Source organism: Miniopterus schreibersii (genome assembly GCF_964146895.1).
Source record: "Miniopterus schreibersii genome assembly, chromosome: 19".
NCBI classification, from domain to species: domain Eukaryota; kingdom Metazoa; phylum Chordata; class Mammalia; order Chiroptera; family Miniopteridae; genus Miniopterus; species Miniopterus schreibersii.
Genome location: NC_138119.1, coordinates 38,851,533 through 38,875,073, shown reverse-complemented (window position 1 = coordinate 38,875,073; position 23,541 = coordinate 38,851,533). Strand labels below are relative to the sequence as shown.

General features: G+C 49.1%; 1 protein-coding gene and 1 long non-coding RNA gene across 2 annotated transcripts; one reads left to right on the top strand and one right to left on the bottom strand.

Moving 5' to 3' along the window:
• Window positions 1-1,108: 1,108 nt before the first annotated feature.
• Window positions 1,109-7,792, bottom strand: LOC308549138. The gene is made up of 4 exons (XR_013997717.1): window positions 7,390-7,792; window positions 5,632-5,708; window positions 2,129-3,982; window positions 1,109-1,877 (listed from the first exon to the last, which is right to left on the bottom strand). It is a non-coding gene; the product is annotated as an uncharacterized lncRNA (long non-coding RNA).
• A 118-nt stretch (window positions 7,793-7,910) lies between these two features.
• On the top strand, window positions 7,911-22,533 carry NUF2 (NUF2 component of NDC80 kinetochore complex). Its single transcript, XM_081121446.1, has 14 exons — window positions 7,911-8,016; window positions 8,770-8,912; window positions 9,964-10,038; window positions 10,784-10,860; window positions 11,337-11,398; window positions 13,195-13,292; window positions 14,370-14,443; window positions 15,674-15,770; window positions 16,521-16,583; window positions 17,240-17,377; window positions 19,261-19,401; window positions 20,317-20,492; window positions 21,398-21,533; window positions 22,195-22,533. Exons 2-14 carry the CDS (start codon window positions 8,790-8,792, stop codon window positions 22,327-22,329), a joined length of 1,395 nt encoding a protein of 464 aa, XP_080977572.1. The 5' UTR covers window positions 7,911-8,016; window positions 8,770-8,789; the 3' UTR covers window positions 22,330-22,533.
• Window positions 22,534-23,541: the final 1,008 nt, after the last annotated feature.

Here is a 23,541-nt window from a genome sequence, read left to right as displayed (position 1 = left end):
ACATAAAGGGAGAGGCTGACAGTAATACAGTCATAGAGGGGAGTTTAATGTCTCACTCACATCACTGGATAGACATTCAGACAGAAAACAAAGAAATAATGGCTTTAAGTGTCATATCAGATGAGATTGACTTAATAGACATTTCACCCAAAAACTGCAGAAGACACATTTTTTTCGAGTGTTCCTGGAACATTCTCTGGGATAGGTAACAGTTTAGGACATAAAACAAGCCTCAGTGAATCCAAGAAGACTGACGTCATATCCAGCATCTCTTCTGACCACAGCGGCATGAGACTAGACATCAACTTTAGGAAGAAAACTGGAAAAAGCAGAAACACGTGGAGACCATACAACATGTTCCTAAAGAACCAAGGATCAGAGACGATCAAACAGGCAATGAAGCTACCTCGAGGCGAGTGATGAAAACGTATGGGATGCAGCCAAAGCTGCCCTGGGAGGGAGGTTCCTAGCTGGCAGGAGAGCGCGTCCCAAGGGAAGTCAGGCATTTCCTTTCAGTTCCACTTCTCCATTTATAATCCACTCTCAATCATTTCCTTCTCTTTCCAATGACATTTTGGGGGAACACAAACATTTAGATAATGATTTAATTACTGTGAAAGTGATCAAAGCATATTAATATAGTTTAGAAAACTCACAAGCTGCCCAGAATCTTGCCTTTGGGGGCAGGTAATGGGTTACCTGGGTGGACGGCATTAAGTCCTGCCTTTCACTAACATATTATGAGCATTTGCTTTATGGCCTTTTGAATAAAGGAAACGTCAGATTTTATATAAAAATATGACTGAAAACTTTAGTGAAGCTGGTTCAAGAAATAAACAAATGATTTGGTTTGGGAAGGGGGGGCTGTGGCTATTATTTCCCTAGAAGAACGCAGAGCCCGCAGGGTAGTGACGGTCTCCTGGCTGCGAAGAGCCAGAGCACCACGGTGCAGGCCGCCAACCGGAAACGGATGGCGCAGCCTTCACTTAGGCCGTTGGGGCTGAAGTGTTTGTCAGCTGATCCACCATACACGTGTCGCCCAGACGCTCCCCATCCCGATACCCACAGATTCGATAGAGACTGACTCAGAAAGTAATGGCTGACACTTACAGAGTGGTTGCCACTGGCCAGGCCATGTTCTAACCCGTTCACGTGAACACATTTATTTAATTCTTAAAATAACTCTTTGCCGCCGGGACTAGTATCTTCCTTGTACAAGAAGGTGAGGGATTTGACCTTGGCCCTCGGACCCCTGAGAATCGGCTGTTAAACAAACACCCCCTCCTGCTTCCCAGACAGGGGCCTGAAGCTGCCCTCTGGCTCCTCTGTCTGGTCCTCCTCCCGGTTTCTCTGTGCCCTTTCCACCCCCTCCACCCCAACCCCAGGTACTCGAATCCACCCTGCCCGGGGGCACCTTCACGAATTCAGGGCTTCAAGCCAATGTCCTGGCTCTGGCCTCGGTGGATGACGTCAGACTGATGCTGTGAATGTTCAGAAGAGGCTTTTTGGCCTTAAATTCTTCAGAGCATAGTATCCATAAGACAAAAAAGCCTTTCTATTGATAATGTTGTTACGCTAGTAAGTTTCTTCCTTTTTCTATCAGATCTCCCTTTTCACAGAAGTGAGGAAAAGGGACAAGGGACCAGCTGTCATCCTGCCACCGCATCGGGATCGAGAGCAGCTGACATGCCCAGTGGCTTCCTAAGAACACGGTTCAGTCACTGCTGGGCCGTGGTGAACGGCGTCCCGCAGACGGCGGAGCAGCCGAGGCCCCCGGCCTCCTCTCACGCCCTCTCTCCGCCGGGAATTGCTGGCTGCTAAGAGGTGAGGGAACAGCTCTGCAAGACTGGCTGGGCTCGGGGACTGTCGATCTCAGTCTGTGGAAGAAAAACACGGCCACTGCTGCTTGCGATCAATAGGTTTGTACATCAGCCTTGTATTTAATTATTTCATTTCTGGTTGATTGAACACTAACAAAACAAGGCCCAGCGCACAGGATGAAGGGGGAAGGGCATAGAAATATAAAATATATACGATACGCGCCAGTATGTACTTCATTCGGAGGGATGGGATAAATTCTAATTACTCTTCTGATTTATTTATGCAGGTTAAGTAAATAATTACTCACCTTATGGCTGCCGGCAGGGAAAAAATCCGTACACCCCATTAAAAGACACTCAAACCTCTGTGATAGAGGCGAGGATGGCGCTGTCTCCCTTGTCCCGTCTGAAGTTGACACACTGTGTTTTGCAGAAGTATTCAGCCCGTAGCATGTTCTCTGTTTTCTTGGGGCAGGCACTGGGGGCGGGGTGAACAAAGGGCCTAGACAGTGAGACTCCTGCAGCCGCAGGCTCCCAGTGGGCGGTGCGGACGGCCTAGGGGGCAGATCACCCTCTAGGGGTTCTCGCCGAGTGCCCGGTGTTCGGAGCACCAGTCTTGCCTCCACAGGTGTGAGACGGAGGAAGGGCTGTGATGAAGCCAGGTGCAGATGGCCGCCCGTTGGCCTCCTTTCCTGTGCTGTCCCCAGACTTGGAAGGCTCTGCAGACCATGGAAGAGTGACTCCGAAGAGCTCAGGGAGGCCACTACAGTGGGCGTTGGGCTGTGGCAGGGGCTCTGGGTTTGCCTCCTGCCACTGCAACCTGGCATGTCCTGAAGGTCCCTCAGCCTCCCTGTCCCGCGCCTCGCCTCGTTGGCAGAACTGGGTGCTTACAACACCCGCATGGGGTCATCACGTGACAGCGATTAAGGCGCTCTGTGGAAATGCCTCGGAAAGCACGGAATAGGCACCAGGTGCTGCCCTTGGTTGAGGTGCCCCAGGACACACCCTGGGATGCTTTCTCATGGAGGGAGCCCCCTGTGTGGTCCCTGGACGAGGTGTCTTGGGACAGAGCAGTTAGTGCGCTGTTCCTGGGGCCGGTGCAGGTGCAGGGCTCCGGCCAGCATCAGGCTCTGTCATTTTAATCTCGGACACAGGAAGTGAGTTCTCAGCCAGCCACTGGTCATCATCTGCCCCGGGGTCAGTCCGTGTGCCCAGTGAAGTGTGATTCTGAGTCCCCTGAGGTAGACCCCACATGGATGTAACCACACCTAGGCCACAGGTCGTGCCTGCTTCCTGCAGCTTCTCTTCCCGAGCCCTGGCCCCTGCCCCAGGAGACTCATGGGCCCTGCCCGCCGCTCTCCTCCCTGCAGGGCCTTCTCTCCCCAGCATGTCTTCCTGCCCTAGAACCTTCCGGCCCAGCTGCCATCTCGCTGCTGGTGGGGAAACACCTGCTAAGCCAGCCTGGGCAAGATTCCGAAGCCTGACCGGACTCCATGGGCTTAATGGGCACCTTGCCCAGGCATCCAGGGAGGACGGGGATGGCCTCCCCCGGGTGTCAGCCCTCCAGGACAGCGCTCCTCGGCACACACCCCCCTTCAAGGACGGGGCAAACCTTCTTCATGCTTATACTGCCAACATCTCATATAGTTTCTGCTTAATAACAGGCAACCAGTATATATTTGTGACATTGATGTTCTGGTTAAATCTGTTTAAATAGGGGATTCCTAAATACATAAGACCAATAGAGTGACTAATGACTAGAGGGTTGAGTACAGAGAGGAGCTGGAAAGGAACACTATAAAGTCCTGTGGTCGAACAAGTAGTCTTCACCCCTTCAGGGAGGATGTGGACTCGGTAATGTGGTCACTGACCGCCGACTGTGCATCACACAAACCTTCCACTGTTGGCCAAGGTGCATGTCATCATGGTGTGGGGCTGGGCACGTTGTTAACGTAGTTTCTAAACTGATATTCTTTTACGCTCCTTTCAATGGTATCTTTGGGTTTAGTCTGTACACCGCTTTAGAGCTCACAGACACTGCCAGTCCTGCTAAATCAGGATCATCCTCTGTGCTCTGTGGAATAAAACCTTCCTTTTCTCTGTGACCAATTCTGCTTGTTCCTTCTGCAGCTATCCAGACATGCCTTTTAAGAGTTCTGTTTCTAAGAAAAATGCAACAAATCACATGTACTGAGCAAGTTGCACTCAAAGGGCACCAGCAATATAAAAATCATAGGGAATTAGGACTCAATTTAAACCCAGGGGTGGAATTCTGCTCTGAGGGGCGCTGGCACATCTGTCCTGCTCGAGCCCTCTGGCTGTCTATACACCCTGCTCCCAAAGGCTTTTGGTCCACGACATGTTATGGGTTGAATGGCATTCTCCAAAAGACATGTGGAAGTCCTCACCCCAAAACATCAGGAGGTGTCCTCATGTGCAAACAGGGCCTTTATGGGGATAATCAAGTTTGGATAAGATCATTAGGGCAGCCCTAATCCACTGTGACCTGTGTCCTTGTAAGAAGGGGGTCTGGACACAAACACACAGGGAGAAGGCCATGCGAAGGTGCAGCAGAGACGGGGCCCACAGATCACCAGCAAACCACCAGAAGCCCGGGAGAGCCGGGGACAGGTCCTCCACAGCCTCAGAAGGTAACAACCCTGCGGACACTTTTCTTTCTGTCTCCAAGGACCCCCAAAACATAACAGGCATGAAATGAAGTGTGTTCATCACCCCACACAAATAAAGCGATTTTGAGATAAATAATTCATTGTCACTCAGGGTACAAATGATCTCTTAGCATAACGTAGCCTGGTTTGTTCCTAACAACTAAGGTCAAAATGATGTTATAATACTATGGCTATGAATTTCTTATCTAGAGCAAGTTGTGGTTTTCTTGAAGAAATCAATGCTCAGGGGAAGGAAATGCGTTAAGTGTGTTTTGTCTCTGTTAACAGGAAAAAACCTTCAGAGGAGCCAGTCAATGAGTAGAACCAGAGCAGCTGACAGTCAATGGACAGCTAAGGCTGTGAAATTTCCTGTTAAGACAAAGGAAGAAACAGAGAGAGTCTGGGACTTTATGCTTTTTCTTTGCAGTGATGTTGGGCCCTAGGGAAGCTGGGGCTGGGAGAGACCCTGGAAGCTGCCCCACTGTGGGGAAGGAGGGTTAGACGAGAGAATGAGCGGGTACCTATGCAGACATCTCTGAAGGTCGAGAATGCCCTGTGAGACTGCCAGCCCATCACACGCTTAGAGGGACACCAGGAACAACACAAGGGAATCAGGAGTTAGAGCGAAGATCCATTAGCTAAATCCTTCCCGTAAGAAATGCTTAACCTCTGCGGGTGTTTTTTTCACAGGTATTGTGCGTGTGTGTGTGTGTGTGTGTGTGTGTGTGTGGTGGGGAGGTGGTAGAGGCCAGAAGGCATCTAGGGATACAATCCCTGCTGGGAGGACCCAGGGGGTACAGCCATGAGTCTTACATAAAAAGCAGGGGTCTGACACTGCTCTGCAGGTTCCAGGCCAGGCAGCACAGTAAGCAGCCAAGAACTGAACTTCTGCCATTACTTTACTTGGGTTCAAATTTTGGCCCCTTGGTTTCCTAGATACAGGACTACAAGCACATTGCTTAAGTTTTCTTAAGGAATTTGTGTTTGGTTTGTCACCTGAAAATGGAAATAGAAACTACTTTCTGCCATTGCAGTGAGAATTAAATGGAGTAATACATGGAGAGAAACCTAGGACACCTCTATGAATGTGAGCTATCATTGCTATTATTAAGCACCATATGCAAATGGTATATAAAACTTACCTTAAAGGGTTATCCCAGGAACAATATTCAGGTACCAATTTTGAATTTATATGGCCAAACTGTTTACCAGGTTGAGTCTGTTAAAGAAAATGGGAGGTGAAAACTGACATTTTTTTTCTCTCCAAAAAAAGGAATGAAATTAGATGTTTCTTGGTACTTAACACAGACATGTTTTGAGAAAGTGCGAGTCTCCTTTATGAGAGAAAATTTCTTTCTGAGGTTCCTACTGGATTTACTTTAGATGATAGAAACCACTCGCATAAAGAACTCCATAGGACGGAAAGCTGGTTAATCCCTGAGTTTTCTGATTTGTGACATTGTCATTGGTTTCATTTTTAAAACTTTTAATCAAAATTTACATGATAAATAATTAATTTTAACATTAATTCTAGTTTTCCCCTGATAATCTCATTAACTCTCTCAGAATAACTGGTAACACCACTGGGCATTATAAAATCACTGTTGAAACACCAGAACATAAAAATTGTATTTAAAAATAAGGTCACATTGGATAAATATTTTTATCACTATCCAATTTATTTGGGTTATTAACTCTAAGGTTTTCTCTAGTGATTATGTTAAAATCACATAACTTGCTGTGGAAGTTAGGGGAGAGGATACCAGTGGGGTTAGAGTTTAACAACCAATTTTTGCTTCCTGGGAACTCTTTTACAGCTCGTCACAAATTAGTTTAGCAAAGGACTACATTATATGGTTTCTAAGTAAAAATTCCATCTGAGTCTTTAACAAAGACGCTGTTTGAAGTCTTGTGAATCAGAGCTGTTCCCAGACCCAGGAGTGAGGATGAGCAGGCCGTGGATGGGGCAGCTGAACAGGTGGGGATGTTAACAGGTAATAGGGTCCAATGCCGTCTTCCTTCCTAAGCCCAAACTCTAACCATGCATTTTAAAGCCAATAAATATAGGATCTAATTGTCCCACCTAGAACACTGTGTTTGGTGTCTATCAGCCTAATTCGGTTTACTTGTGTAAAAGAAAATGAAATAAAACCGCCAAGGTGTCAGGTTCACATTATGCAACAGTGCCACCCAGTGACTAGCTGTGTATAGGAAATGTTCCCAGGACTTGCTGCTTTAAATACTGAGGCACCCGTCCCAGTGGCTCCATCAACAAATCAACAAATGAGGCCTGCCGGGGAGGGAGTGGAGAAGGGGACCCTGGTGCACGCTGGTGGGAATGCACACGGTGCAGCCACTGTGGAAAACTCTATGGAGGTTCCTCAAAAAAGTAAAAATGGAGCTGCCTTTTGATCCAGTGATCCCACTCCTAGGAATATATCCTAAGGAACTTGAAACACTAATCGGAAAGAATCTATGCGCCCCGATGTTCACAGCAGCGCAATTTGCAATAGCTAAGACAAGGAAACAGCCCGTGCCCATCGTGGGTGAGCGGATAAAACAGCTGCGGGACATGCACACCACGGACACTGCGCAGCTGTAAACAAGGGTCTCACCCTCGCTGGTTTGGCTCCGTGGTTAGAGCGTCAGCCTGTGGACTGAACGGTCCTGGGTCCGATTCCAGCCCTTGGTTGCAGGCTTGCTCCCTGGCCCAGGTCGGGTCTCACGCAGGAGGCAACCCACCAGCGTGTCTCTCCATCCATCCCACGCCCTCTGAAAAGCAATGGGGGAAGACATCCTCAGGTGAGGGTTAAAAAAAAGGCCCTCTTAGGCCTGGAGAATATTATGCGAAGGGAACGAAGCCAGGCAGAGACAGGCAAATGTCACAGGTTCCCGCTTACCCGCGGAATCGAACGCACGGGCCGACTGCGGAACCTGGGGGGGGCCGTCTGCGCAGAGCCGGGGCGCTGACAAGGGCCTGGGGGGCCGGGCGCCGGGTGCAGGTCAATGGGGAAAAGAGGAATACTTTCAACAACAAAGGTAAATCTTAAAAAAATAAACGGGCATTTTCTGAGATCTGCAGCTCCAATCTTTTACATAAAATACTGTACATAAACGTCTTATGCACTAAAATGCTAATTAAACACTCAGAAGCACTGCGCCTGCCCACCCATTAACTCGTAAGTAACCCCGGCCGAGCCGAGGCCCGCGGCTGGAGCGCGAGAGGTTTGCACCTCCAACCCGCCGGGCGCCGCAGCGCCCCCCGGATGCGCCCGGGCGCTGCGCCCACTTCCGGCGGAGTCTAGGACGGCGGACGCGGGCTCCGCGAAAAGGTTCCGCCTGGAGACCGCGCCCCGCGCAGCTGGAGTCTTTTGAACCTCACGGGCTTTCGGCGCGACCGTTACCGGAAGTGGGCGGAAGGGGCGGGGCTGCTGGGGTAGGCGGCTGGTTTGAAACGGGACGACGGGCCGGCGCTGAGCGGGGTGGTTCGTCCTGTGGCCGCGGCGGGCTCGGCGTCTCCTCTGGCGGTGAGCGCGCGGGACGCGGGGCGCGGGGCGCGGGGCGGCGGGGCGGCCGTGGCCAGGCGGCGCCGGCTCCCGCGGGGCTCGTGGCGCGGCGGGGGCGGCCCGGGCTGCTGCTGGGGGCCCGCGCGGGCGCGCCTGCCGCGCTTCCCACAGGCGAGCGGCCCGGGCGCTCCGCCGTCGCGGCACCGCCTGCGGGGCGGCGGGCGCGTGAACCCGGTGGCGCGAGGGCCCGCGCTCGCGGGGCCGGCCCGGCCCTCCCCTTCCCGCGGCCTTGCGTCCGGAACACCGCGCCTCCGCGGCCTGCGGCCCGCACGGCCGGCGGGGGGGGGGGCGGTGGGCGGTGCCCGGTGCGGGCCCGAGGGAGGCGGCGGCGGAGGCGGCCCTTCCCAGCCGGTCCCGCGCGGGCGGTCCTCTCCCTTCTTACTGGCACCCGAGCCTGAGCATCGCGCTGTGTCCCCGAGGAGCCGCGAGGCGGGACGCCTGCCCCGTGTCGCTGTTGCTCACCCGTGACCCCGCGGGTTGTGTTGCCCGGAGGGTTAGCGCTCAGGTGGATGTGGTTGAGCCCCGGGCCGCCGAGCGCGAGGAAACGCGCTGCCCCCTGCTCAGCCCGGGACGCGCGGGCCGAGGAAACCGGGGCGGGGCCGCCTGGTCGGAGCTGCGGGCGGCGGCGCGGGGCCGGGCTCCCCTCCCTCTCCCGCGCCCGCGGGCTCCGGGCCTGAGCCGCCCTCCCGCCCGCTCATCTGCCTCCTCCCGCAGGCCGGCGGGGGACTCCGGGGATGGAGACCTTGTCCTTCCCCAGATACAACGTCGCTGAGATCGTGACTCACGTTCGAAACAAAATCTTAACCGGGGCCGATGGCAAAAACCTCTCCAAGGGTGACCTCTACCCCAACCCAAAGGTGAGCCGGCTGTGCTGGGCGGCGCCCCCTGTGGTTCACCCGGAGCCCTCCTGGGGCCTTGAGGACACCGCGAAGGTCATATGGCGCGGCTCCTGCGTCCACCAGGAATGCAGTTCTTTAACGTGGTCCTCTTCTCCAAAGAGAAAGCTTCTAAACCAGCTTCCTGCCGTGCACGCACTTCTGCGGTCATCAGCGGTGCTCCAGGGGCGTCGCTGGTGGGCAGGGCGATGGGGACGTTCCCCCCGTGGCTCACGGGCGGGCTGCTGAGAACAGCCCTCTGGAAGCTCACAGGTTGATTTTCTTACATGTCCCCAGGGGCGGATTTGTTTTGACAGACGCTGTTCTTTATGTCTGTAGTTAATAAGTGTGACATGAACTATTTACGTGACACAGAAGTCCCAGCGTCTCCTTGAGTTTACTGGGCTGGTCTTGAAGGGGTAGCACAGGACCACCTGGTTTAGTGGCGTGGAGCTGAACTTTCTGGTCTTGGTGCCCCGTTAATTCTTTACAAGGAAAGAGAGGCTCTCAGGGTAAATGAACCCGTATGTAGAACAGGGTCTGCAGGCCAGCACTTGGGAACTGCAAATCTAGAAGATGGAACTTTGAAAAATCCTGCCCACCCTATGACATTTATACCTCTGCTCATGCTGTTCCCTTAACTCTAACATCTGAGGAAACCTTCGCATCTGAGGTCTCCATGGTGGGTCACCTTTACTCCCGGTGTGCCCTGGGTTACCACACGGAGGACTAGTTTGGAAAGAGTGGCCCTCCCCTTCCAGTGTGGGTGGATGGCTTGGGTTGGATTTGGATAGTCTTGCTCTCATCCTGTCTATGGACTTAAACAACTGATCTTATCGATCACTTACTTATGAGCAAATGGTAAGTATATAAGGTGTTTTCAAGTATGGAGAAATTAAGAACTATTTCAAGGGAAATAGAGAAACTTGTCAGTCTTGTTCTTTGCCTGTGGTGACTCTGATGTGGGGCGGTGAGGATGGTAGTGACCCCGCTTAGCCCTGCGTCGGCATTAACAGGTGCTTCTCTCCCATAGCCCGAGGTCCTGCATATGATCTACCTGAGGGCCTTACAGATTGTGTACGGCACGCGCCTGGAGCACTTCTACATGGTGGGTCACTTCCGTACTTGCAGGCTTCAGGTTTTCAGGACAGGAAGTTCTTGACTTTATTATGTGAAATGTCACTGAGAATCAGGAATCTCAGGCATAACGGTGGTTTATATTGACAGCTTTAGTCAGACAAAGACCGCAGTGAGAGACCTAAGGACCCTGATCACTGATGGAGGCAGTTATTCAGATTCACAGGCTGCACTCAGAGACGCTGTTCTCAGGGCGTAGCCCACGTTGGGGTAGAGGATAGGCACTGAAATGGAAAGCAGCTGGAGTAAGGCAGCTGAGCCATAGTACATTAGGTATTTCTCATCGGATCATCATCTGGAGATGCAGAGATAGAATGCCTGTCGGATGGTCCAGTGTCACTGCATGTTGTTTGGGATTGAAAGCTTGCCGTGTTTGCTGTGAGCCCGTGCTGAGGCTTCGCTTCTGTCCTGGGCTCGTTCTACAGGCTAAGCGAGCACGTGTAAAAGCTAGTGTCAGTGCTGCTGGTTAGTCCCTGGGAACCAGCACCTTCATTTTCTCCTGCACTCAGAACCGTTCTGAAACACCCACTGTGACTCAGAATTAATATGAACGCAACTCTAGGTTTGTTCTAGGATCTGTATTGTTCGTTGTTGTTTCTCTTTAATAGGTTAATATAATTTGATCTTACTCTCTGATTGAGGTTACTTTAAGTGGAAGACTTTTTTCATTTCATCAGGTTAATGTGTAACTTAGATTTTCTGACTTTTCCCTTTAGATGCCAGTGAACTCGGACGTCATGTATCCACACTTAATGGAAGGCTTCTTACCTGTCAGCAACCTGTTTATTCATCTGTGAGTAGCATTTTATTTTCTTAGTCTAACCATACCTGCGTTACATTAAGCTTTCTTAATGACATGATTTTCTTTGGAAAGGAATTTCTGCCTTTTTTCTCTCCACTTCATCCCATATGTATTCAAAATTATAGACTTTCAACAAGCATAACTAACTGCCTCCACCTGTGGCACTTTCAATTGAAGTTTCAGTGTTGTAAATATAAAATTGTTGGAGGCCGTTGCGTGCTTAGAGTCCTAGTACCTCCCAGAGTGTGTGTTGGCATATTTCACTGTCCCAGGGCATAACACTCATGTAATGTATGGAAAAGGAGATTCAGTGCCACAGGGCCATGCGTTCTAGTAGATATCTGACATGTCGTTTGACTTGGAGAATGTATCCAGAAATCTCATTGAAAATAAGATGTTCCTCTCCTCTGGCTTCGTGTATATTTATAGTACACTTTTCAGTGTTCTTTCTCCACTGTGTCTTCCAGGAACTCATTTCTGCCCATTTGCCGGGTGAACGACTTTGAGACGGCCGACATTCTGTACCCAAGTGAGTGAGGGTTTCAAACTTCACATTTAGCCCTGCTTTAGTTGTACCCACAAACCAATGAGAGATGTTTTCTTCTGTGTGTGTGCGTGTGCGTGTGGTGCACACATGTGCCCACCTGCATTTTGGATTATAAGTCTAAACTTATCTTCATTTTCTGAGGCTGAGGCCACCACCCTCCTGAGATTTGTTTTGTTTTTGGCAGTTCTTCCAGGGTTATCATTGACTAAAGAGCACTTTTTATCTTAACTCTTAATTTTGATAGTTCATGGACCACATACAGAGTTTACTTCCACTGAAACCCATGTGGCAGTGGCCAGGGTTAGACTTCTCAGAGGAGGTGATTGTCTCAGCAGAGACAAGTAGAGATGCTAGTAACCTTGTTGTTTCCCTGCATTGGTGTGAGTTTTCCCCCTGGTCTGCCTTTTCACTGGAACGTGTGCAGCCTTGCTGAAGTCCCACGTCCTGTAGGGTTCTCAGCTTGTTTCCTATGGCCTGTGGGTCCAGGGTGTCACCAGCTTTCCTATGTGAAGGCCAGTAATACTGAGCCCTTGCTCCTCAGACTGGACTAACTCTCTGCTTCTCTTCCCGTCTGGCTGCTATAAGACTCAAAGGCTTTCAGCAATTCATTACAATGTGCCTTTGGGGGTTTGCCTTTGTTCCCCGTCCCTGTCCTCACCTCCTTAGATTTGCTTACTTGGATGTGTTTATAGTTTCTGTCAAATTTGGAGAATATTCAGCTGTCTTACGAAAGTCCTCTGCCACTCCTCTTTGTGGGGCTTCCGTTACACATTCATGTGCTGCTTGGGGGTGTCCCTCAGTGCACGGTGCTCTGTTCACGCTCATCTCTGACTTTTAGTGCTGCCTTCATCTCACTAGTCCTTTCCTCTGCAGGTCTGATCAGCCATTAAGCCCATCTAGTGTCAGATATTTCAGTTTTAAGTTGTAAAATTTTGGTTCAGGTCTTTTAAAATTTTCCCCTTTTTCTCCTTGTATGTCTCTCTCTCTCTCCCTTGAACAAATGGAATGTAAGTCAGGAAATGGACTTTAGTTTGGAGAGGCCAACTTAAATTCCAGTTACCTTGGTCTGTCCAGACTCTCGGTTCTGCCTTCACGACTCATTAGGAGCTGTGAGTCTGTGCTCTTCCTCCTTGGACTCAGCCTGGAGTCCACACTGACATATTGACAGGGCTCTCCCCCCATAGTGTTTCTCTTGGGGCTGCTGTCCTCCATGGTATGCCGCAGGACTTTTTTTTTTTTCCCCCCTAAATGTTATGGTGAAAGCATTTTTTAAAAATATGTCTTTATCGATTCCAGAGAGAGAAAGGGATAGGGAGAGAGAGAGAGAAACATCAATGATGAGAGAGTCATTGATTGGCTGCCTCCTGCACAGCCCCTACTGGGGATGGAGCCCGCAACCTGGGCACTTGCCCTGACTGGAAATCGAACTGCTGTCTCCCGGATCATAGGGCAATGCTCAGCGTTTGAGCCACGCTGGCTGGGCTGCTGCAGTACATTTTGTGTGGCTTTCTGATTGGTTAAGATGGGAAAAGAAAGCAGGTCCTGCCACTTTCTCATGGCCAAAAATGGTTTGCCTTTTTGATTTTTTTTATTAAATGCAAAGATAATTAATGCAAAGATAATTCTGATTTTTAAGTTAAAGCAAACTCTTTGAACCTTGGTTAGAGCACACACAGCTTTATTTGTATTCTGTGAGCAGAGTATATGGTGGGAGAGGGTGGATTTCATTTTTATATTGTTTCAAAGGTTTACTTAGGGAGTCTCGCTTTCTGTTTTAGAAGCCAAAAGGACCAGCCGGTTTTTGAGTGGCATCATCAACTTCATCCACTTCAGGGAAGCATGCCGTGAGACGTACATGGAGTTCCTCTGGCAATATGTAAGGTGGAGACGTAGCACCACTTGTAAACTGATTGTCTGCTCTAAAGCCGTTGTCATGAATGACTAATTATTGTAGAAGCAAGTTGATTGTTATATTTATGTGAAGTTTCAGGGTTTAGGTACTGGAAAGCATCTCAGAGAGAGGTTTTCTTTGCTGTTTGGTTACAGAGAGGCTGGGTTTCCTGTTTGATCTCTTCCTATGTCAGGAAATGTAAGGAGGAGAGTAGTGACAAGTCGCGTGTTCTCTGATGTTTAACAATGTCCTTTAGTCATGAGGCTTGAGATTCATGTTTGCTCCAATGCTGGCCCAGCACTGCATCATAGCATTCAGTCCAATAGGCCACCTAACAGATAAACTCACTCGTCAGCAGTAGAGAATTTGGAAAGGCTGTGGGTCATCTATGACTTGTTCCCGTCTGTCCCCAGTTGTGGGCACATGCTCATAGAAAAGTACCAGAGCCAGACACTTGGAACTCAGCTCCAGCCACACACTGAGCTACAGATCAATAGAGATGTCCTTGCACAAATCACACCACACTTGTACCTCTGGAACATCACATGCTCCCCAAGCCTACACTTGCGTGTGCCAACACGCACTCACGTGCACACGCACGCACTCACGTATATACATGCTCACGCACACGCCTTGGCTTGGCTGATTTCTTCTCACTTCTAAGACACGGCTCAGACATCTGTCATTTCGCTGCAGCTCTCTGTGACGGTCTCCCTGGTCATCACCCAAGTAGGGTTGGCTGCCATTGTGCTCAGCACTGTAACAAGCTGGGTTGTGGTTTTATACTCATGTAGTGACTCTTCAAGGCGACTGCGCTACTCACATCCAGGAACTGTTAGTCTCTGGTGTCGTTCCCAGCACTGCACACAGCGCTGACTGGTACCAACACGTATGTGCTGAACAAGCACAGAAGTCCCTGACGCACATGTCACAGTGCCTGTTTCTCGTGGTGTAAGGTGTAGCAAGAGAGCATTTGCAGTCTGCACTGACAGGTGAATTTTTAAACATGTCGCGATTATGTTGGAAAACACTAACGTGAAGTTACTAAAACTGCTTTAATAGAAATCTTCTGTGGACAAAATGCAGCAGCTGAATATGGCTCACCAGGAGGCCTTAACGAAGCTGGAGAAACTTGAGTGAGTAGCAGATTTACGAATAAAATAATTGCAACTTTAAAAATGCAGAGTGGATTGCGAGTAGTATTTGACAGCCCTACAGTTGACTTCAAGTCATCTTTCCTACTAAACTGCACTGTTTTAAGTTTACCTTTTCTTTTTTCTCACTCTTGGGACATGATACATCTTTTGCTTCTTTCCTGCTGTTGTGCATTAGCCAGACATGTGCAAATTGGTACTTTCCTCTCCTGAGCTGCCCCCAGGAGTGTTCAGCTTCCTCTCCTGAGCTGCACCGGGGGGTGTTCAGCTTACACAGGAGAGCAGCAGCTCACTGGACTCCCCTCTTCAGACCAGTTGATTCTGTCAGCATTTTACCCCTTCAGCAGGGGTGGGTTTTATTGGCTCATATAGGTCAGATAGGAGGAAACTCACAAGTTAGGATTCCTTGGCCTTGTGTGTTCTAATTAGGAACTGACAGACTTTTTATCCCTTTTACCGTGTTGGTGCCTGAGTGTATCTGTGTCATGCCTTCCTGTAATTGCCCTCAGGGACAGCAGCAAGCTGAAAAGATGGCCTAGGACGCAGATGTGAAAGTCTCCTCTGGGGGAGTTAGCTCACACCATATCAGACGGTAGGGGCAGACTGGGAGGGAGTGTTTGCAGCATATACAGCAAAACATTTCTCTCTTGATCAGAAAGCCCGAGTGCTGTTCCAACATATAGGGAATCCCATGCACTGATGGGGGAAAGCACACTAGAAAATGGCCCAAGGTTATAAACGGATTTAGTAACAAATGGCTAATAAAAAATACATAAAGCTCGTTAGCTCACTGGCAGTCGGGATTGAAACGAAAGGAGCAATTCTAGACCATGATACAGAGACCAATGCTGAGAACCTTCCTGTGGAGGAGACAGCATGCGCCAGTCTGCTGGGGAGGACAGGGGTGCGAGAGCAGGGAGCCGCAGGAACTGTGAGCAGATGTGTGGGCAGGGGAGAGGGGCCTGTGGTCCTGTTCTCAGGAAAGCAGAGGGTGGGGTGCGCAGTGGTCCCCACGGAGACCTGACGGGAAGGCGCAGGAGCACTTTTGCCCATTCCCTGGAGGTGGCTTGCCTGTTCTCAGGTGCTGTCTGGGAGGGTATCATTCAGAGCCTGAGGCAGAGGGTGCCCTCGCTGAAGTTCCGCGGGGCCGAGACTCCAGCCTGGTCCTGTAGAGTTGGGACCTTGGTAGTGTAACCAGCGCACTGTGCTCAGTTCTGTTCCAGTGGAGGAGCAGGCCGAGTTTAAGCAGCTTTCCGATGAGATCCAGGAGCTGCAGCAGCTGCTGAGCCAGGACTTCCAGCAGAAAACGGTGGGTGTTGTCGAGACCTTGACTCCTAGGAAGAGCGTTTCTGTAGTTTTTTTGGGGGGCGGGGGGGCGCATTCAGTGACTAAACAGCGTTACTGCCCTGCCTATATTCTAAGGGACATACATTCACCTCTGTCGCCCACGTCAGACCATGGTATTTATTTGTGATGCCAAAGTTATGTGCTTTCTTGGAGACTAGCATTTTTTAGTGTTTTCCTATGTCTAATTCTGCTGCCCCCTAATTGCACTGGCACCTTAGACACTGCAGCAAACCCTCCTGGGTGCTTCCAGGCACTTTAAAGTTTCCAGGGAAACAAGATGTTTTGTGTCTGCCTGTTGCAGAGACCAGCTCTTGGGGTTTGGGCATTTGCTGTGATAAAAAGCAGTGTGCATGCAAGCCCTCGAACAGGAGACGAGGTTGTCTGCACTCTGCTTCCAGAGTGTGAGGTTGCAGGCCCGATGTGACGGGTGCACATTAGCTTGGCACTCCTTTTGCTAGGACGACACACAGTATTTCAGTCTGGGCTACTGGGTTGGCAGGCATGGGCTTAGCAGCTCTTTGGATTGAACTGCTCAGTAAGGGAGCTGTGGGTACTTCTGACCAGAGGTGGGGGAAGGGGTGGACAGGGAGTTTGAGGGTATCGGTCTAGTCCATTAACCACTTTCTTACCTTTGTTTTATGAGAATGCACCGAGAAGGTACATTTAAACCTGCTTTGAATCATTGTAAAACAATTGTTTGCTTTTTCTGTAGATAATGCTGCAAGAGAGAAATGCCCAGAAGAAGTCTGATATCTTAGAGAAAACCAAGCATTTGGTGAGCACCTTTTCACTACAGTAGCACTGAGGCTGGAGAGTTCGTGTGGAGGAGTATTAACTGGGTATATCATAGTCAGATGTCTCTCCCGAGTCTTTTTCCCTTAAAATGAAACAAATTGAACTTTTTTATAGCACCTTGTCAGTGCTATTACTTTGCTTGGGTCCTGGGAGAACAGGGGTAACTAGTCACACACCCACGTTGCTCAGTCAGTTGAGAAACACCTGAAATGCACAAGGATGGTGTGGCACGTACAGTCCGTATCCTGGGGTTTGGGCATTTGCTGTGGAGGGGTTGGAGCAGGTGGGGCAGGGTTCGCAGGGACTCATGAACACAGGCAGTGCAGGGGGAAGTGGTAACCCTCAGGAAGACCTTACTGATCAGGGCCCGACACAGGACCAATATGACCAGCTTACAGGGTGCCCTAGGACATGAGGGAGATGACACTGGATGGGAGCCTGAGAGGGACTGAGGGATGACCTTTCATGTTGTACCCAGGAACTTGGCCCGGGGCCTGGACAGGAGTGGGAGCCCCGACACAGGAAGCAGTGTGGCCGTCCCCTGATTTCACCCCTACGACAACAAGCCCAGACCCAACTTCTTTTTTTTTTCTATCTTATTGTTGTATTTCATATATAAAAGCGTTCTCTCCACAGAATGAGCTAAAATTGTCAGTGGTTTCTTTGAAAGAAGTACAAGAGAGTTTGAAAACAAAAATTGTGGATTCTCCAGAGAAGTTAAAGAATTATAAAGAAAAAATGAAAGATACAGTTCAGAAGCTTAAAAATTCCAGGGTGAGTGTTCTTTTCTTCATTTTAATGAGTTTGTTTTTTCAGCAACTCTTGTTTAATCCTGTGCTGGTCTCTGACTTCCAGGTTGCCTGTCTCTCTCTTCCTCTTACGCACTTCGCCCTCGTGTTTCATTTGTTGCTCTTTAAGTGGGTTCAGGGTGAAGAGAGAATTTGAAGACATTTGTTTACTTACACAACATGTTTTTGAGGCTTTGCCCTGGGTGATCCTTATGAGCCTTAGGTGCTTTATTTTCAGGGAGGACGGTATTAAACAATTTTATAACTAATTATATAATAACAAGCATTAACATGTACTATGAAAACGTGTAGTGCCAGCATGTGGGGGAAGGAAGTATATGAGAGGTCTCTGTACCTTCTGCTCAGTTTTGCTGTGAACATAAAACTTTTCCAGAAAATAAAGTCTACTTTTTAAAAAGCACCACAAACTGAAACAAAAAATAGTATAGGGTACTTTGAAATAATTAATGTGGGGTGCCTGCTTTAGTCCTGTGGAATCCGGTGTGGTGGGAAGGAAGGGGAATTGATGCTGACATCTGAAGGAAGAACAGGGGCGATCCTAGCAAATTTGTACATGGACGAGCATTGAGGCAGAGAGAACAGCATATGCAAAGCCTCTGAGGTCATAGGGATCAAGGTGTGTTCTGGGAACAAAGCATGATACTTAGAAGGAGAGTGGCCTGAGATGATGGAAAAATAGGCAGAGGCTGAGGGCTCAGGGTGCTGGATTTGACTTTAAGAGCAAGGGCACACCAGTGACTGGTTTCAGAGAGGGTGCTGGACAAGGTATACTTGTGTTTAAAAGATCCCAGTTATTGCTGGGAGGGGTTGAATAGGGTAGGACAGTAGAAGTGGGTGGGTGATTGAGCGTCTTTTATGAGGCAAGTTTTATAAACTATGAAAAGACACTTCTGGTTCATCTTGAGGTGGTTATTCAGGTAATTCCTGATTATTAAAAATTGTCACATGGGAATAGAAGTTACAGAGCATGAGAGCCCCGAAAGAGGTCTGAGTGTTTTGAGAGAACATTGCATTATTTAGCAAACAGTTCTGGTGCAATTGGCTGTTCATCCAGAAGCAAAGGGAGCCAGGCCTACACCTGCACCATTTACAAAAATACATTTTAACTGGATTAAAAATTTAAATTGAAAATTTTAGCAATTTTGGACATTTTAGGAGAACATTTGTATAATCTTGGCCTGGGGTAGATTTTTAAAATCAAGACTGGAAACCCAAAAGCTATACAGAACAACAGTACAGTTGTGGAACATACTTGTAGTGCGTGTGACAGGTGGAGGGATTATGTCCATGACATGCAAGGTCTTGACAAATTAGTGTGAAAGACAACAGGAAAACCAGCAATGAGAGGATTAACTGTTTTGCTGTGACAAGCCAACTGATTGAGAAGGGGGGATGGAGGGGGGGAGGGGGAAGAAGCCTTTGATATGGGGGTGGTTGTGGTCAACAGTGCCCATTTCTGGTTTTAGAATGGAATTAATCTTTTAAAAATGAGCTGGAGTGGTCAAAGGGCTAAGATTGTTATAATTGACAGTGCAGTTGCCTGGGAGTAAAGGGAGTAGTTGGAGCGTGAGCAGAAATGGAGTCTTTTGAGATCATCACGAATAACCTTGGGAGGTGCTTCAGTGAGAGGTTTGGTAAAATCAAGGCAGTTTTCCTCAGTCCCCACTCACCGGGCTTAGGAAAGCGTAAGCCTGGGCTCAGACACACGGCATTAAGCACTTCGTTCCCGGCCTGGACTCCAGGCGTTCTCTGCTGCTAAGCTGTTGGCAGCTGCTGCCGAGTGAGCTCTGACATTGCTGCCGCCTCATAACCAGGCTTTCAGATGGGTTTCTGTGTTTCCTTTCAAAGCAACAAGTAATGGAGAAGTACGAGGTATATCGTGACTCAGTGGATGGCCTGCCCTCCTGCCAGCTGGAGGTGCAGCTGTATCAGAAGAAAATACAGGACCTGGCGGAGAACAGGGAGAAGCTGGCTGGCGTCTTAAAGGAGGTGTGTCCGTCTCACTGGGGCTATCAGCGTTAGCTCCTGGGGTACACTTTCCTCCTCCTCACTGTGTCCTAAAGAAAGACTGGTCTCTGTACAGACAGTGTTGCGTGTGGCCATGTGCACTGGGGGCAAACTGATCCTCGGCAGCTTTGGGCCCATTTCACCCCAGATGAGATGAATGACGACGTCAGTGACATTGCAGGTTGCCCTGCATTTCAGAAAAAAGTAGTGGAAGTTTACACTCATTTTAACGGTTAGAAACGGTCCTTTAAGCAGTACGCAGGATCCCAGGTGACTGCCTAGTGCAACCTGGGAGCTAAAGGGATGAAAGTTAGTGACGCAGAGTCTGCCCTGCAGGTGGAGAGCCAGTGCCCACGTTATTTAAGTCTCTCAGGCTGGACACTTGAAAATCCTTCTCACTTCGCACCTTTTCCGTTCCTCGTCCACCTGTCCCCAGGCCACCTCCTTGCATGCGATGGGGGTTTCTTTTGTGAGGGAAGTGGTTAGAGTGTAAGATGGCCCAAGGTATTCGTTCCCACTGAGCACCGAGTGCTCCCCTGTCTGCCCTCGGGAGTCGGCAGAACTGGCTGGAGGTCCCTGCTTCTAACTGCTCTGGGGCCGTCCTCCCCCATTCCTCCACCTTGGGTCAGGCCCCTGCCCTCCACCTCTTGGCTGGCCTCATCCCCACTTCTGTTCCAGTCCTTGCTGATGAAGTGGCACAAGAAGCCCTCTGGGTGTCACGATCTTGTCCCCGTGCCGCCTTCTGTCCCCTCTGTCCAGTCTGTTCTCCTGCGGGTGCAGGGCTGAAACAGTTCTGTCTCGTTTCAAATGGTGTCTTATTGCAGCTCTTCCTAGAAGAGTCGTTGGTTCCATCTGTACCCCTACTTGGTTGCATTGATCGAAGTCTTCTCATGACAGAACCTGAACTTGGAGGACCAGATTGAGAGCGGTGAGTCAGAACTGAAGAAACTGAAGGCTGAGGAAAACTCTTTGCGGAGACTGATGAATGTGAAGAAGGAAAAGCTCGCCACGGTGCAGTTCAAAATCAACAAGAAGCATGAGGACGTCAAACAGTACAAGCGCACGGTGATCGAGTACGGAGCTATGTCCAGTTTAACGTGCTGAAGAAACCAGTAGTTTCCCCTAAGATTCCACACCTCGTGTAATTTCAGAAAGGTATTCCACCACGAGGAGGCCAGGACAGATGAGTCAGCTGGCAATCTTGTGAGGCTGTGTCCAGACTTAGAGATGTTGCTGCTCTGGATTTCTTCTCCAGGGTCACAGTTCTGTAATTTGTGTAATTCTTCAGCGGCCCGGTGCTCCAACGTGTCAGCCAGCCGTTCCAGCTCCTAGTCCAACCCCTAGTCCAGCTCCTAGTCCAGCTCCTCCAGCTCCTAGTCCCCCTCTTAGTCCAGCTCCTAGTCCAGCCCCTAATCTAGCTCCTAGTCCAGCTCCTTTGCAGCCTGGACCCCTGTGGTTTTTGTGTTTGGATAAGAGTTGCACTGTGCTAGCATCTGTCCTAGCTGTCGGCCAGAGTGCTGGGTTTCCTTGGTGCGGTCTTCCTGTCCGTGCTAAAAAGGTGTTTAGAATAGTTGAGGCCCCAGGAATGCCTGTGATGTCACTGTTGAGCCTCTCAAAGGTGCGTTACGGTTGTGGGAAGATTCCCTTTGCTTTCTTCCTCCTGTGGACACAGCAAAGGGCAGAGCCTGGGAGCTTAGATTTTTGGCCAAGCTGCCTGGAAGCAGGGCTGCCCAACTCATTCCCACCATTGGCACGCAAGGCGCATCCTGGGCACAGACTGTGACCTCAGACCCTGTGTGGCTCCTGGGGTCCTGCATGAGGGTAGCCCCGCACAGGGGTGGTCATCTGTTCACTTTTATGCCTTGAGGAGAGGCTAAAGTGTGTCTTATACGGTGGGTACTTTGTAATCAAGCTAAGTTAAATGTTTGCCTTTTAGATCCTAGAAAGGAATTATAACTTGGCTGTCTGTTTCCTTTAGAGATTGCAATAAAGTTCAAGAAAAAAGAGGTGCTGTCTATGAGCGGATAACCACCATTAATCAAGAAATCCAGAAGGTTAGATTTACCGTTCAGCAGCTGAAAGATGCCACTGAGAGGGAGAGGCTGAGGTCCCAGGTGAGTGTTGATAAGAAATTAGTTTCAGATAATCTCAAGAGTTTATGTAAATTATGTCACCCTCACTTTGAAGATTTCATCAGTTCTCCAGAGTAGAGGCTGACCCTTTCTATAACCTAATCCCACTTTTTCTTGTATCAAGGTTTAACAATTTTAAGAAAAGTAAATAATAAAAGATCAAAAATGCATTGGCTGAGTATGAGGTGGAAGGAATTATATTCAGTCTGAAAACTGTTCTGCTTTCATTTGTCATCTTCACATATGCACGTAGGTTTGCATGAAAACTTGTTACTGCTGGTAGAGCTGCCTGGCCAGTTAAGACAACCAGACAAGGCGTTGGTGTGTCTCTGTCCTGTAGGTTCATAGTAACTCTGTTCACACGTCTTTCCATGACGGCAAGGTCAGATGCAGAGGCTCTAGCTGTTCACACTGATCTAAGTGTGTGCCTGGTGTTTGCCATGGAGAGCATCGAAGTTAAAATGTTTCCTTGACAATTAAAATAAGTTCTCAGTGCCTTGGAATCCAGGCCATGGTGACAGGCCAATGCACGTGACATTAGGCTTCAAAATAGTATTAAACATATGAGTCTGACCGGGGATTCTTATGGTTCATTTTCAGTTGAGTCTGATGCATGGACTCATTCCCCTCATTTTCCACTTAGGAAATATTTCTGACCTTGAAAGGGGCTCTGGAGAAGTACCACGAAGGCATTGGGAAGGCGGTGGAGGAGGGCTGTGCCAAGCTGGAGGGGAAGGCCGCGGAGCTGAGGAGGAGGATGGCCTCACTGCCCACCTGACCCGCACACGCAGGGGCTTGTGAGTAGCTCGCGTGGTTTAATGGCCTTTGTAATTGGAAGCTGGAGTTAATGGAAGCATCAGAAGTACCAAATAATGTTGCTCAGTCACTTTTTGTATCCTCATAGGTTATTATTTGTAGGGTAATGCGTTTAATGTGGACTTTCCGTAACCCACTGACAATAAAGCTGTGTAGTTGTTCCTGACTCAGCCCCGCTCCTTCTGTCAGCAGTGCACAGAGGTCAGTTGCGTTTCTAGAAACCAAAAACAGACCATCGGGAGGAGACATTAAGAAACAACCCCATCCACAGTTATGTCAAAAACCAAAAATATCCAGGAATAAACTGAGCCAAAGATGTGCAAGACTAAGACACTGAAGAAAAGTTGTGAACAAGATACAAATAAATGGAAGGATTAAGATTATTAAAATTTTCATACTACCCACAACAATGCCGGTAAATACCAGTGGCATTCTCAGAACAACTAATCCTAAAATTTATATGGAACCACAAAAGACCCCACATACCCAAAGAAATTTTAAGAACAAAGTGGGAGGTAGTGTGCTCCCTGATACCAAACTATATTATAAAGCTACAGTAATCAACGCAGTATGGCACTGGCATAAAGACATCAGTAGACTAGAGAGCCCAGAAATAAATCCTCATGCGGTCGGTCTACAGCAAAGGAGGCAAGAGCATACAACAGAACAGGGTCAAGACAGTCTCTTCAGTAAGTGGTGCCGGGAGAATGGGAGAGGCACATGCAAAACAGTAATCTTGGACCACTTTCTTATACCATACAGAAAAGTCATTTCAAAATGGATTCAAGACAAAGGCAAGACATGAAACCCTAAAACTAGAAGAAAACATAGGCAGTAAGCTCTTTGACATTACCCTTAGCAGTATCTTTTTAGATGTGTCTTCTCAGGCAAGGGAAGCAGAAAAAATAAATGCAACTACATCAAACAAAAGGTGGTTGGTTGGTTTTTTATTGATGTTAAAGAGAAAGGAAGGGAAAGTAAGAAAGATGGATGTGAGAGAGAGACATGGATCAGTTGCCTCCAGTATGCTTCCTGACAGAAGATCAAGCCCTTGGGTGCAAGGGCTGACGCTCCAACCAGCTGAGCCACCCTGCAGGGCTGTGTTGTACTTTCTCACGTGTCTTCCACTCTGTGAGCCGCAGAGCCCCTCCCTCCTGGTGAAGCGCAGCCCCTG